This window comes from Oncorhynchus mykiss, chromosome 11 (genome assembly GCF_057628025.1).
Source record: "Oncorhynchus mykiss isolate SJ-2025 chromosome 11, ASM5762802v1, whole genome shotgun sequence".
NCBI lineage: Eukaryota > Metazoa > Chordata > Actinopteri > Salmoniformes > Salmonidae > Oncorhynchus > Oncorhynchus mykiss.
This window is the reverse complement of record NC_143032.1, coordinates 53,360,763-53,375,057: the sequence shown is the minus strand read 5'-3', so window position 1 is coordinate 53,375,057 and position 14,295 is coordinate 53,360,763. Positions and strand designations below refer to the sequence as shown.

At 45.8% G+C, this 14,295-nt stretch overlaps 1 protein-coding gene across 6 annotated transcripts in view; it reads right to left on the bottom strand.

Moving 5' to 3' along the window:
* The window catches only part of LOC110535052 (ral guanine nucleotide dissociation stimulator), a 36,521-nt gene that overhangs the window by 12,482 nt on the left and 9,744 nt on the right, over nt 1-14,295 (bottom strand). For 2 of the 6 annotated variants that reach the window (XM_036935713.2, XM_090190433.1), the window contains exons 2-5: nt 885-1,189; nt 680-754; nt 349-542; nt 72-196 (exon numbers count right to left, since the gene is read on the bottom strand). In XM_036935713.2, the coding sequence (XP_036791608.2) occupies nt 72-196; nt 349-542; nt 680-754; nt 885-1,189 (699 nt within the window). Of the gene's footprint in view, nt 1-71; nt 197-348; nt 543-679; nt 755-884; nt 1,190-6,865; nt 7,593-9,749; nt 9,996-14,295 lie in introns of those variants that run through there. The other 4 variants (XM_036935712.2, XM_090190432.1, XM_036935710.2 and 1 more) reach the window with 4 other exon arrangements.

Below are 14,295 nucleotides of genomic sequence, written 5' to 3'. Positions count from 1 at the left end.
GCACAAAGAAGACAAAATTGAAGTAACTTGAACTCGAACAGCAAGTTCAAATTAAGAGGGGAATGTCTCACCGCATCCATGAGTGTGAACTGCTCAGCAACCATGATGGGGTCAAAGGACAGTAAGTTCAGGGCAGGAAGCTCGTCCTCAAAGACACTCTCTTCCTGCGTGGCGAACGGACAGCCAACCTGCTCCACTGTAAAGAAAACACAGCTGAGATAATAATCAGACTGCCTAAATGACCGTCTATTTTACCAGTTCACCACAGGCCCTTAATAAGCATCAGCATCCCCATCATCCCTGATATCTCTGAGACACAGACCAGTTTAACCCTATCCTGGCTCTCACCGTTAAGGTCCGGCTCACACCGATGCCTGCGGTGGAAGAGGGCCAGCAGGTTGAGTGCACGGCGCTCCAGGTCAGAGCCAGGGAAGTGTTGGTGCAGGTAGGACATCAGGTGGTGTAGACAGCTATACTGTGGAGGACTCCAGAAGTCCTCTGAGTACTGGTCCAGCCACGCCCCCAGGATGGACGACACATTGCTGCAAGACACAACCCGGATGGGAAGAGGCAGGGAATGAGGAGACATGCAGATGACAGAGAGGGAAGAGCACCAGTGGTACATTAGAATTCTGAAAGAACAAACTGTTTGAACACGCTGGTCTCCCCAGATACTTACTGTCTGATCTCTGTGTGGTCCTCCTGAGTGTGTCTGTGTAAGTCTATACCAGGCTGGTTCTGAAACTTGGCATACCTAAGACATGAAGGACAACATCTGTCAACGTTCTACACAGGGAACTGACAAGTACACTGTGTTAGTTTGTGTGTGTTTGTGTGTACACCTGCAGGTGTGGTTTTAGCTTCATAGCCGACAGGCTCTGTACCTGTTGAGTAGGAGGCCCAGCACCTGCTGGGTGGTGGCGAAGGAGCGGTAGGTGCAGAGGAAGATGGTGACGTAGGTGGAGTCCTTACCCCTGAACGCTGACACCATGTATTCTACCAGCCTCTCCAGCGTACCAGCCTTAATGGTGCGTACTTTACATGTCTCATACAGGCTGAGTGCAGAGTCTGTCTCCACCCCCAGCCATCGCTGCCCTTTACTGGCCGACTGGTGCAGCTGCACTTTCCTCAGGGTGATGGTGAAGACTGCCCCCTCCTCCACCTCCTCTCCGATCTCCTGTGTCGAGCTCTACAGGGGGGGGAAAAAACAGCAAAATGTTGGAAATACACAAGCAACGTTTGAGATCGGGCCTTTGCTCTATCTCTCTCCCTCTCTCTATCACTCACAGTGGAGGCTGCCGAGGAGAGGTCGGCTCATAATACTGGCTGGAATGGAGTCAATGGAATGGCATCAACCACATAGAAACCACCAGTTTGATGTGTTTGATACCATTCCATTAACTCCATTCCAGCCATTATTATGAGCCGTCCTCCCCTCAGCAGCCTCCACTGGGGTATATGCATAAATAACAATACTGTTCAGCAAACAGAGGTTGCTATAGATACACAGCCCAACAACAGATCCCTGCTTTACAAACAAGGAACTAACAATCAAATGTATTTATAAAGCCCTTCTTACATCAGCTGATGTCCCAAAGTGCTGTATAGAAACCCAGCCTCAAAGCCCAAACAGCCAGCAATGCAGGTGTAGAAGCCCAATGAAAGAGGCCATAAAACAGTTCACTGTTGTTGATTGTTGTCACCATTCGTTTTTTTCTCTCCAGCTCTCCAACACAGAATGTTGTAAACAGTAACGGTCATTTAAACGCACACAGTCTGACATAACCAGTACATGTAGCAGAATACATTTCCATTACAGGACTTTACAGTGAGCATCCCAGGCACTTGGCCCAGATAGCCAAGCAACATCGGTTGAATCACTTTTTGGCTTCCGGCCTCTATGGGGGACTGGTATGTACAGTAATCTAGCATGCCACAGACATCAGTCATACCCTTACTTGTGTATCTGTCACACGCTATTCATCAGAACCTTTCAGTAGCTGGGTATACAGCAGCTTCTCCCTCAGGACATCTGCTGTTAGTCGTAGCCTACTCTGTACTCTCTCACCTTCAATCACACAGCTGCTCTGTTTTGCTTGGTTTCCATGGAGTGGAGCAGCTGCATTTCAATTTCAAGTGCTATATTCATACTATCAATGATGCAACCTATTTTTACTGTATGTTGTTACAAATCATTTTTTTTTTACATGTTTGTAGCCTAGTGGTTAGAGCGTTGGGCCAGTAACCGAAAGTTTGCTGGATCGAATCCCCGAGATGACAAGGTATAAATCTGTTGCTCTGCCCCTGAGCAAGGCACTTAACCCACTGTTCCCCAGGCGCCGATGACGTGGATGTCGATTAAGGCAGCCCTCCATACCTCTCTGATTCAGAGGGGTTGTGTTAAATGCGGAAGACACGTTTCAGTTGAATGCATTCAGTTGTACAACTGACTAGGTATCCTCCTTTCCCTTGTATGGCAGAGGCTGAGCACACCAGCACTGGGCTTGTCAGTGAGAGCCATGCTCATCTGAGCCATACAGAAATGCTGCTGGCCTATCAATCTAAACCCAATTGAACACAGCCCTGCTCTTAATTAACATAATGGCAACCTCTCTAGGTTCATGGAGCAAGGCCTCAAATCAGTGCTATTCAGATTCACCAGGTCTTGAATAATGAAAGAATGAAAAGGAGAAAGAAACCATAATCCTAATGTAAATGTAGATTAAAGGGTTTAGATAAGATTAGGTTTGTGTGGAAAACTCTATTTGTGTAGTCTGTGTATGTGTATACAGTGATGAACTGTGGCTGCCTGTGGTATGGCTGTGCCACACAGGACCTATTTACAACTGCAGAAAAGTCAGGGGACTCTCCAGAGACCAGGTTTCCATGGAAACCAGAGGAAACTCCCAAAGAGCCACAGGAACAGGGCATAAGTAGGGCCAGGAAACAGACATATACGTAAGCGAAAACAGCTTCCCCCATTTAGCCTTAACCAGTCATATTCCCTCTCTGCCTGACTCATAGCTTAGTCAGCGACAGAGGTGTCATGGGTAGCCCTAGTAGTGTGCCTTTGGTCTCAATTCCACTTTCTGTTGTTCTAACACAAAAGGAGCCACCATCACAAACATACAATATATAGATGTAGGATCTTAATCTGAGCCAGTTTGCTACAGCATGAAAATAATCCTGCAGCAACAGGAAATGTTCATTATTATGTGGATTATAATGAATGGACATTTTTTTGTAGGGGTTGATACAGTTTTGTAAGGAAAATCAAGCCTGAAATTGGAAATTACAAACTTCAGAATCATTTTTTAAATCTCAAATGCATTACACCTTTTAAATGTCCTGCATTGCCATAAAGTTATCCTGCAACAAGGTGATCAAATTAAGATCCTACATCTGTTCACCATCAGATTAAAATAAACTACGAGTGTTGATAGGCCTACTTGAGTTAATTTTGTATTAAGTGTTGGATCTGGAGTTGATTTGATCAAGTGTTGTACTTGAGCACACACTAATAGAGTTGCACCATGCATTCTAGAAGTAAACTTCCTCATTATGACAAAAAGGTGCTGCTGTCACAAGGGTGTGATGATGACTAGATACTAGACAGTGGTGTGCATCTCTAATAGGGAAGAAAGGAAACGAAACTCACGTGGGGAAGAGTCTCCTTTTAAACAAGTCATCAGTTTATCGGAAAGCGAATTCTAACTGGAAAGTCCATCAAAAATGAAAGAATGAAAACTAGTCTTGACTTGACAGGCCAGGAACCTCACTGTAACCACGACAACTGCAACATTTGAATGGGTTCTGTTTTGCAAGCTCGCTTTTTATGCAAGACTGTGTCCGAATGAACTTCCTCTGTCAATGCAAGTCGACAATGAGTGGTCATATTCATAGTCTCACCTACAGTGTGTACCATGCATCCCATCTATAAAAAAAAATCTACCTGGATGTGTTAGCTTCAGTCATTTAGAAACCTTATGAATAGCATGTAGCGAGGCTGTAGCCACAATGACAACATAAACAAAGCATTGATCTTTGGACTCTGAGCTAGTGCCAACAGAGACCTCCATCCTTCAGCCAACAGTTGCAGATAATCCGTTCTTTTACATGTGCCTGAATACACATTGTCACATGGCACAATTACAGCTAATGCACATAGCATCGCTATAACAATCTACTTTTTATAATTGTATTTCGGTAGTTTGTTGATAGTGTTGGCTATTGGGAAATGGTTGGCAAATCCACAGCTGGTTTCATAATCCTCCTCTCCTCCAGTTGTTCAGGGAACTGACCCATAGAAAGTCCCCACCAGAAAGAGATCTACTCCGAAATAAAGTCAACAAATACACAACACAAACAATAGTGCAGTCCAACAGTGACCCTCTAGCACAGGCAGCAGCTTCCGCTCACACACAATGACTGTTGAAAGCCAATGAGATCATGTACAGCTTAGGATCACTTTTTCTAGAGCAAAAATCTCAACTATAAACACAAATATACACACAAATGACACAAACTGAGCAGAAAATGTCCCGTAGACATCGGTTTATGATTTACACAAAACTTAGTGTGGAAGGGTAAAATGCGAGTGTGCATTATCTGCTTGTCTTACTCATTTTCTTTTGAGTGCTGTTCTTTAAGAGAGGGCCTGTGAGCACAAGAGAGTTGAATGTTCAGAATGTTCTTTGTTCTATGTGAAATCATATCAGGAGCTGTATCCACAAAAATGATATTTGGAATAGTCAGACAGAACAAGGCCTACATCCTTGCTATAACATTAGTAGCCTACGGTTTGGGACATAAGTAGGAATTCATGTTTGGAAGTAAGTCAAAGACAACTACTTACTTGGTATTACGTTTCAAAAACCTGGAATAAAGTTATTTTCCAGGATGCAGGCCTAAACATTCCAGACACTGTCTGTTTCTTTCATTCCACCTTCCTGAACCTCAGTGCCACTCTCCCTCTCTTTCACTCGCTGTCCCTCTTCCTCTCCCTTTCCCTTCCTTTCCGTCTCCATTCAAATGAGCTCCAAATCCACCTACAGTTCCTCATTACAGTACTCAGTCAAACTTCCGCCTGCAGTCTGCAGTCTTCAGGATGAGATCCAACAAACAATGGTCTCCTTAACAAAAAATACATTTGTAGAGCATTTCCACAAACACACACACACACATAAACCCACACAAAACAACAACAAAGTATGTAATTAACTATTCGGAGGGAGAGTATGATTTGCTATTGACTTATTTGTCTGACAAATGATATGTCCAATTTGTTCATTACCACATATGTGGAAATACTCTTTAAATTCTTAAGCCCTAATATTTTAATTATTGCATTATTAACAATAACACTTTTCAATGACGGTCTGCCATCTTTTACCAAGGAGAATTTGTGCCAGTATCACTAGTTTAATCTCTTTGATTGACCTAATAAACTCAAAACCGAAATAAACAATTAGCTATAAAGTGCAGTACTTTATCATCATAACAGTATATTGGCTAGATGACTATGAATCATGACTAATGGACAAGGGCCAAAGGAAGGACACACATATACAGGGTGAGGACATCATCCACAAGACAAAGTGGCTCCTCCTCTCTACCCTTGGTTGTACCATTATCAGTAATGTAATATTTCAGATGACAGAGTGACCATAACAGTATCAATCTTATGCCAAGCCTGTGACACAGCACTCCTGAGATAGACCCGAGTTATTTACAGACTCTCACTACACCATCATTTCAGCTCAAGGATATATAACTGCATGTGGGTTACAGGGGCTATAGGGGCCCTAAAGTAATCAACAGCCATTGGCTGAAGTGTCAAATTAATTTCAATGGACTGAGTTTCTTTATACACAACTGAACTATTGAATTCCAATACTGTACATTCACCATGCCTACTCAGCTGAAGGAGAAGAATGGCTGTGATTGTAGAGGCAGCTCCTAGGCCAATGAAAGAGGGGGATTAAGCATTAGGTAATTGTGTTACTGGAGAGGATTAGATTACAGGAGAGAGAGAGTTGGTACATGTAGGAGTGGAGACTGAATTGCCCTCTACACTTGTGACAAATGAAGGAAACATACTGTCTTTAATAATAATGGAGCGTTTGAGTTCCAGCCTTTCGTTTCACAAGCTTGTGGAAACTCTTAAGGCAGCATTTATTCTTCAGAAGGATATTGAACATATTTAGAAACATGCATGCCAGACGGTGGTGTTACTGGTAACATACAGTAAGTACACACACACGGTTTGTATACGCACATTCCCAGAATTACAGATGTTTTGCCTGCCAATTCTTGATCTGATGTAACAACTAACAACATTCAAAGTCACTGTATCAATTACGCTCTCGTCCTCATCTGATCTCCTCTGATCGAAGGAGGCATTATGTAAGGCCAACCAATTTGATTAGTCATCCCCAATGCTTTATTTGCGGCAACCTCTCAGTGAAAAACAACTGTTAAAAGTACAGACCCATAGTATAATATGTGCTGAGGTATATGTACTTCTTTACACGTTCCCCATCTGCCTATAAGGCCAGTATTGAGCATCAGCAGATAGTAGCCTAAGTTAGAAGGAACATAGCCCACTCTTTTGAATCTTCCTTTGAAATGTGGGTAGTACAGGACACTCAGTACTTATGTCATGATAACAACCATATAAAAACTGTGAAACATCACTATGAACTTCAGTAGGCCTACATTTTATACATTTTGATAAGACTCAAAATCAATAGGATACTACCACATCCCAAATGTTCAGTTTAGGGACACTAGCTCTAGGCCACGAGCCTATAATTACTAATTCGGTATTGATGTAGAGTTCTTTACGCACAGCTCACTGGCTTACCTCAAATAGTGGTAGGTCAGGGTCCAAATGGGTAAAACTGTGAAGGACCACCGGGCTTTCGTCCTCGCCAACCTCCAGCTTTACCCCATCCCAAATATTTCGCACCTTCCATGTTCCAGCATCAAACATCTCATCGAGGAATCCTGATTTGATGTTTTGCGCATCGGAGTACATCCCCATAAAGTAGACCATTGATAAATGATACGAGTATGGCAGTCAATCGCTGCTGTGACAACCTATCTTGGTCGTACATCCATAGTTCCTTCGTATGATAGGCTACAATAACATTATTTTTTACCATGGACCCACCCACACAGTAAAAACGGACGTGCATAGACGGAGTATGCTACTGTACTAAAGGCAAGCGCCTCGACCTACTGTACTTGGTAATGCATGACTCAGTTACGGAAAGTGCTCCATAGCTCCACCTTTCTTACGGTACCCGTCCCTCGGGGAATCGTTGTTACTATTATGTCGCTGTGGAAACCGTCTCCAGAGAATGTATTATATATTGATACATTCGTCCGGTTAAAATGTATTCACTGCATGTAGCCATAACGCGCAACAACAGGGGTATTATACCTCGGTAGAAATATAAAAGGATAGATAACAACTAGAGCATATTGGCCACCAAAACCTTAGAATAAATCTAATGGATGGACCATAGTCAGTGAAGCATTTTGAAGGCAAGTGAATCCTTTAGACGTTATGTACCCCCAGGGAATGTGTGAGTATAACAGTACAACTTCAATTAGTGCTGGGGTATTTTTACAATTGTGCAATGACTCCTAAGCGATTATCTTGATGAGGTGAGGCAACAACTACAAGTAACATTCAATACTTTTCTCCTTTTTTGAAAACAGCTGGTTATCTAAAAAAAAAAGATGATACGATTTCTTTGACCTGCAAACGTATCATTAGGGGTATAATTGTATGTTCTGTGGATGAGTGCTCATGTCATCTCCGACATTGACTGGACAGACAATTTTGATGGTATTTCTCTTGAGTGACACTTCCCTCTGCTGGTCAGAATTGGAACACACTTGGAACCTCTTAAGAACCAAACATTACTACAACACATTGCAAAATACAATATTCAACAACATACATTATTCTAAGTGTGAGAAAGAAAATAAAAACAGGTGTGACTGAGAAAACATCTGCGTTAACAACAGGGGGTGTTTTCTCCAATACATTCCTGAGCCCACATGTTCTCCCATGTCCCCCCATTCAGCAGCACAAGATAGAGATTACTGGTGCTGCTATGATTCAGATTCACAAATCTCTCCCTGAACAGCTGTATGGGATGAGGAGATACAGAAAGAGAGAGGAGAGAGAGAGAGTGAAAGGGATGGGGTAGGGAGAGGGAGAGTTGTCAGCATGGAGGTAAAACTGTATAGGACCTCGGCGTTACTCTGGACCCTGATCTCTCTTTTGAAGAACATATCAAGACCATTTCAAGGACAGCTTTTTTCCATCTACGTAACATTGCAAAAATCAGAAACTTTCTGTCCAAAAATGATGCAGAAAAATTAATCCACGCTTTTGTCACTTCTAGGTTAGACTACTGCAATGCTCTACTTTCCGGCTACCCGGATAAAGCACTAAATAAACTTCAGATTCTCTGCCTCTAACCCTATTACAGGGGCTGAGTCACTGGCTTACTGGGGCTCTCTCATACCGTCCCTGGAAGGGGTGCGTCACCTGAGTGGGTTGATTCACTGATGTGGTCATCCTGTCTGGGTTGGCGCCCCCCCCTGGGTTGTGCCGTGGCGGAGATTTTTGTGGGCTATACTCAGCCTTGTCTCTGGATGGTAAGTTGGTGGTTGAAGATATCCCTCTAGTGGTGTGGGGGCTGTGCTTTGGCAAAGTGGGTGGGGTTATATCCTTCCTGTTTGGCCCTGTCCGGGGGTGTCCTCGGATGGGGCCACAGTGTCTCCTGACCCCTCCTGTCTCAGCCTCCAGTATTTATGCTGCAGTAGTTTATGTGTCGGGGGGCTAGGGTCAGTTTGTTATATCTGGAGTACTTCTCCTGTCCTATTCGATGTCCTGTGTGAATTTAAGTGTGCTCTCTCTAATTCTCTCTTTCTCTCTTTCTTTCTCTCTCTCGGAGGACCTGAGCCCTAGGACCATGCCCCAGGACTACCTGACATGATGACTCCTTGCTGTCCCCAGTCCACCTGGCCGTGCTGCTGCTCTAGTTTCAACTGTTCTGCCTTATTATTATTCGACCATGCTGGTCATTTATGAACATTTTAACATCTTGGCCATGTTATGTTATAATCTCCACCCGGCACAGCCAGAAGAGGACTGGCCACCCCACATAGCCTGGTTCCTCTCTAGGTTTCTTCCTAGGTTTTGGCCTTTCTAGGGAGTTTTTCCTAGCCACCGTGCTTCTACACCTACCTGCATTGCTTGCTGTTTGGGGTTTTAGGCTGGGTTTCTGTACAGCACTTTGAGATATCAGCTGATGTACGAAGGGCTATATAAATAAATTTGATTTTGAATTGGAGGTGCAAACAGCTGGCTACCTTTGGCCCTCCTATGATTAAACCACAGTCCACCCTCTTCTATTTGTCAGGCTTCCTGTTTGAATCAATAAACAGTGTTGTTCTGCTATGGCAGATACCCCAACATGGTTTACTCTCAGTAAGTGCTCATGTACTAACTGTACAACTAACCTATAACAAAATACAGAAGTATGATCATATCACACTTAGAACAGAAACAACAAAGCCAAGCTATTGGATAATATGCCACTGCTAAATGTGAGGAACACACACATACTGTATGCACACACGCACATGCTCAGGCATATATCATTTATCAAAGAAACTCACATTTTTTCCGGCATAATATTGAGTGTATCAGAGTTGATACCTACCTTTCGGTCTACCTCTCTGCGTTTCACAGTAATGAAGGCAGCCTGGCACATAGACTGAGTCCTACAGAAGTCTCCACCCCTCAGCAGTCCACAGGTCCACTGAGCCCACCACATCACTGCTTCTCTCAGAACCAAGGAATAAGACTGGAGAATAAAACCGGACCGGGACAGAGAACCAAAAGCAGGGCTTAGGGCTGTCCCTTCTCTCCCCTCCCCAGTCACAGATTGGGTAACCACCTCAGGCCCACTCCAGTGGGTGTTTACTTAAACAGTTGTGTCAACACGCAAGAAACTGAACAATAAAATATTAACTTCTACAAAAAAATGATAGGGATTCCAAAAAGCCTGCTCATAGCTTGTAAGAGTGAAGAAACTGTCCCATTGTTCAATTGCAAATTACAACTATAAACAGTACTTTACAGTGCCTTCAGAATTTATTCATACCCTTTGACTTCTTCCACATTTTGTTGTATTACAGCCTGAATTTAAAAGTAATTGCATTGGGACGTGTTGTCACTGGCCTACTCACACTACCTCATAATGTGAAAGTGGAATTATTTTTTTCTGAATTTTTACAAATGAATAAAAAATGTATATCTGAAATGTCTTGAATGACTACCTCATCTCTGTACCCCACACATATAAAGACCTGAGAGGTTTTCCAATGCCTCTCCAAAGAAGGGCACATATTGGTAGATTGGTAAAAATAAAAAGTAGACATTGAATATCCCTTTGAGCATGGTGAAGTTATTAATTACACTTTGGATGGTGTTACGGTGAGTGAATGAGGACCCAAAAGCGAACTAACTTAAACAGAGCTTCTTTAATAACCAAACATAGGTAGGCTCAGATAGACCGGCAGATTCCGACAGGACAGGACAAGGTTACAGCAAACATGACGATAGTCTGGCTCAGGCATGAAACACAACAAACAAGAATCCGACAAGGACAGGAACAAAAACAGAGAGAGATATAGGGGACTAATCAGAGGGAAAAAGGGAACAGGTGGGAAACGGGGTGACGAGGTAGTCAGGAGGAGACAAGGAACAGCTGGGGGAAAGCGGGGGAGAAAAGGTAACCTAATACGACCAGCAGAGGGAGACAGGGTGAAAGGAAAGGACAGAGACACAACATGACAATACATGACAGTACCCCCCCACTCACCGAGCGCCTCCTGGCGCACTCGAGGAGGAAACCTGGCGGCAACGGAGGAAATCCTCGATCAGCGCACGGTCCAGCACGTCCCGAGAGGGAACCCAACTCCTCTCCTCAGGACCGTACCCCTCCCAATCAACGAGGTACTGGTGACCACGGCCCCGAGGACGCATGTCCAAAATCCTGCGGACCCTGTAGATGGGTGCGCCCTCGACAAGGATGGGGGGGGGGGGGGGAAGACGAGCGGGGGCGCGAAGAACGGGCTTAATACAGGAGACATGGAAGACCGGGTGGACGCGACGAAGGTATCGCGGAAGAAGAAGTCGAACTGCGACAGGATTAATGACCCGAGAAATACGGAACGGACCAATGAACCGCGGGTCAACTTGCGAGAAGCCGTCTTAAGGGGAAGGTTCTGAGTGGAGAGCCAAACTCTCTGACCGCGACAATATCTAGGACTCTTAGTTCTACGCTTATTAGCAGCCCTCACAGTCTGCGTCCTATAACGGCAAAGTGCAGACCTGACCCTCTTCCAGGTGCGCTCGCAACGTTGGACAAAAGCCTGAGCGGAGGGGACCCGACTCGGCGAACTGAGATGAGAACAGCGGAGGCTGGTACCCGAGGCTACTCTGAAAAGGAGATAGCCCGGTCGCAGACGAAGGAAGCGAGTTGTGGGCGTATTCTGCCCAGGGGAGCTGTTCTGACCAAGACGCAGGGTTGCGAAAAGAAAGACTGCGTAAGATGCGACCAATAGTCTGATTGGCCCGTTCTGCTTGACCGTTAGACTGGGGGTGAAAGCCGGAAGAGAGACTGACGGAAGCCCCAATCAAACGGCAAAACTCCCTCCAAAATTGAGACGTGAATTGCGGACCTCTGTCCGAAACGACGTCTGACGGAAGGCCATGAATTCTGAAAACATTCTCGATGATGATTTGTGCCGTCTCTTTAGCAGAAGGAAGCTTAGCAAGGGGAATGAAATGAGCCGCCTTAGAGAACCTATCGACAACCGTAAGAATAACAGTCTTCCCCGCTGACGAAGGCAGTCCGGTGACAAAATCTAAGGCGATGTGAGACCACGGTCGAGAGGGAATGGGCAGCGGCCTGAGACGGCCGGCAGGAGGGGAGTTACCGGACTTAGTCTGCGCGCAGACCGAACAAGCAGCCACGAAACGACGCGTGTCATGCTCCCGGGTGGGCCACCAAAAACGCTGGCGAATGGAAGCAAGCGTACCCCGAACGCCAGGGTGGCCGGCTAACTTGGCAGAGTGAGCCCACTGAAGAACGGCCAGACGAGTAGGAACGGGAACGAAAAGAAGGTTCCTAGGACAAGCGCGCGGCGACGGAGTGTGAGTGAGCGCTTGCTTTACCTGCCTCTCAATTCCCCAGACAGTCAACCCGACAACACGCCCCTCAGGGAGAATCCCCTCGGGGTCAGTGGAGGCTACTGAAGAACTGAAGAGACGAGATAAAGCATCAGGCTTGGTGTTCTTAGAGCCCGGACGATAAGAAATCACGAACTCGAAACGAGCGAAAAACAGCGCCCAACGCGCCTGACGCGCATTAAGTCGTTTGGCAGAACGGATGTACTCAAGGTTCCTATGGTCAGTCCAAACGACAAAAGGAACGGTCGCCCCCTCCAACCACTGTCGCCATTCGCCTAGGGCTAACCGGATGGCGAGCAGTTCGCGGTTTCCCACATCATAGTTACGTTCCGACGGGGACAGGCGATGAGAAAAATACGCGCATGGGTGGACCTTGTCGTCAGAGAGGGAGCGCTGAGAAAGAATGGCTCCCACGCCCACCTCTGACGCGTCAACCTCGACAACGAACTGTCTAGAGACGTCAGGTGTAACAAGGATAGGAGCGGATGTAAAACGATTCTTGAGGAGATCAAAAGCTCCCTGGGCGGAAACGGACCACTTAAAGCACGTCTTGACAGAAGTAAGGGCTGTGAGAGGAGCTGCCACCTGACCGAAATTACGGATGAAACGACGATAGAAGTTCGCGAAGCCGAGAAAGCGCTGCAGCTCGACGCGTGACTTAGGGGCGGGCCAATCAATGACAGCTTGGACCTTAGCGGGATCCATCTTAATGCCTTCAGCGGAAATAACAGAACCGAGAAATGTGACGGAGGAGGCATGAAAAGTGCACTTCTCAGCCTTCACAAAAAGACAATTCTCTAAAAGGCGCTGGAGGACACGTCGAACGTGCTGAAGATGAATCTGGAGTGACGGTGAAAAAATCAGGATATCGTCATGGTAAACGAAAACAAAGATGTTCAGCATGTCTCTCAGGACATCATTGACTAATGCCTGAAAGACAGCTGGAGCGTTAGCGAGGCCGAAAGGAAGAACCCGGTATTCAAAGTGCCCTAACGGAGTGTTAAACGCCGTCTTCCACTCGTCCCCCTCCCTGATGCGCACGAGATGGTAAGCGTTACGAAGGTCCAACTTAGTGAAAAACCTGGCTCCCTGCAGGATCTCGAAGGCTGAAGACATAAGAGGAAGCGGATAACGATTCTTAACTGTTATGTCATTCAGCCCTCGATAATCTATGCAGGGGCGCAGAGACCCGTCCTTCTTCTTGACAAAAAAAACCCCGCTCCGGCGGGAGAGGAGGAGGGGACTATGGTACCGGCGTCAAGAGCTACAGACAAATAATCCTCGAGAGCCTTACGTTCGGGAGCCGACAGAGAGTATAGTCTACCCCGGGGGGGAGTGGTTCCCGGAAGGAGATCAATACTACAATCATACGACCGGTGTGGAGGAAGAGAGGTGGCCCTGGACCGACTGAACACCGTGCGCAGATCGTGATATTCCTCCGGCACCCCTGTCAAATCACCAGGCTCCTCCTGTGAAGAAGAGACAGAGGAAACAGGAGGGATAGCAGACATTAAACATTTCACATGACAAGAGACGTTCCAGGAGAGGATAGAATTACTAGACCAATTAATGGAAGGATTATGACAAACTAGCCAGGGATGGCCCAAAACAACAGGTGTAAAAGGTGAACGAAAAATCAAAAAAGAAATGGTTTCGCTATGATTACCAGAAACAGTGAGGGTTAAAGGTAGCGTCTCACGCTGAATCCTGGGGAGAGGACTACCATCCAGGGCGAACAAGGCCGTGGACTCCCTTAACTGTCTGAGAGGAATGTCATGTTCCCGAGCCCAGGTCTCGTCCATAAAACAGCCCTCCGCCCCAGAGTCTATTAAGGCACTGCAGGAAGCTGACGAACCGGTCCAGCGTAGATGGACCGACAAGGTAGTGCAGGATCTTGAAGGAGAGACAGGAGTAGTAGCGCTCACCAGTAGCCCTCCGCTTACTGATGAGCTCTGGCTTTTACTGGACATGAAGTGACAAAATGACCAGCAGAACCGCAATAGAGACAG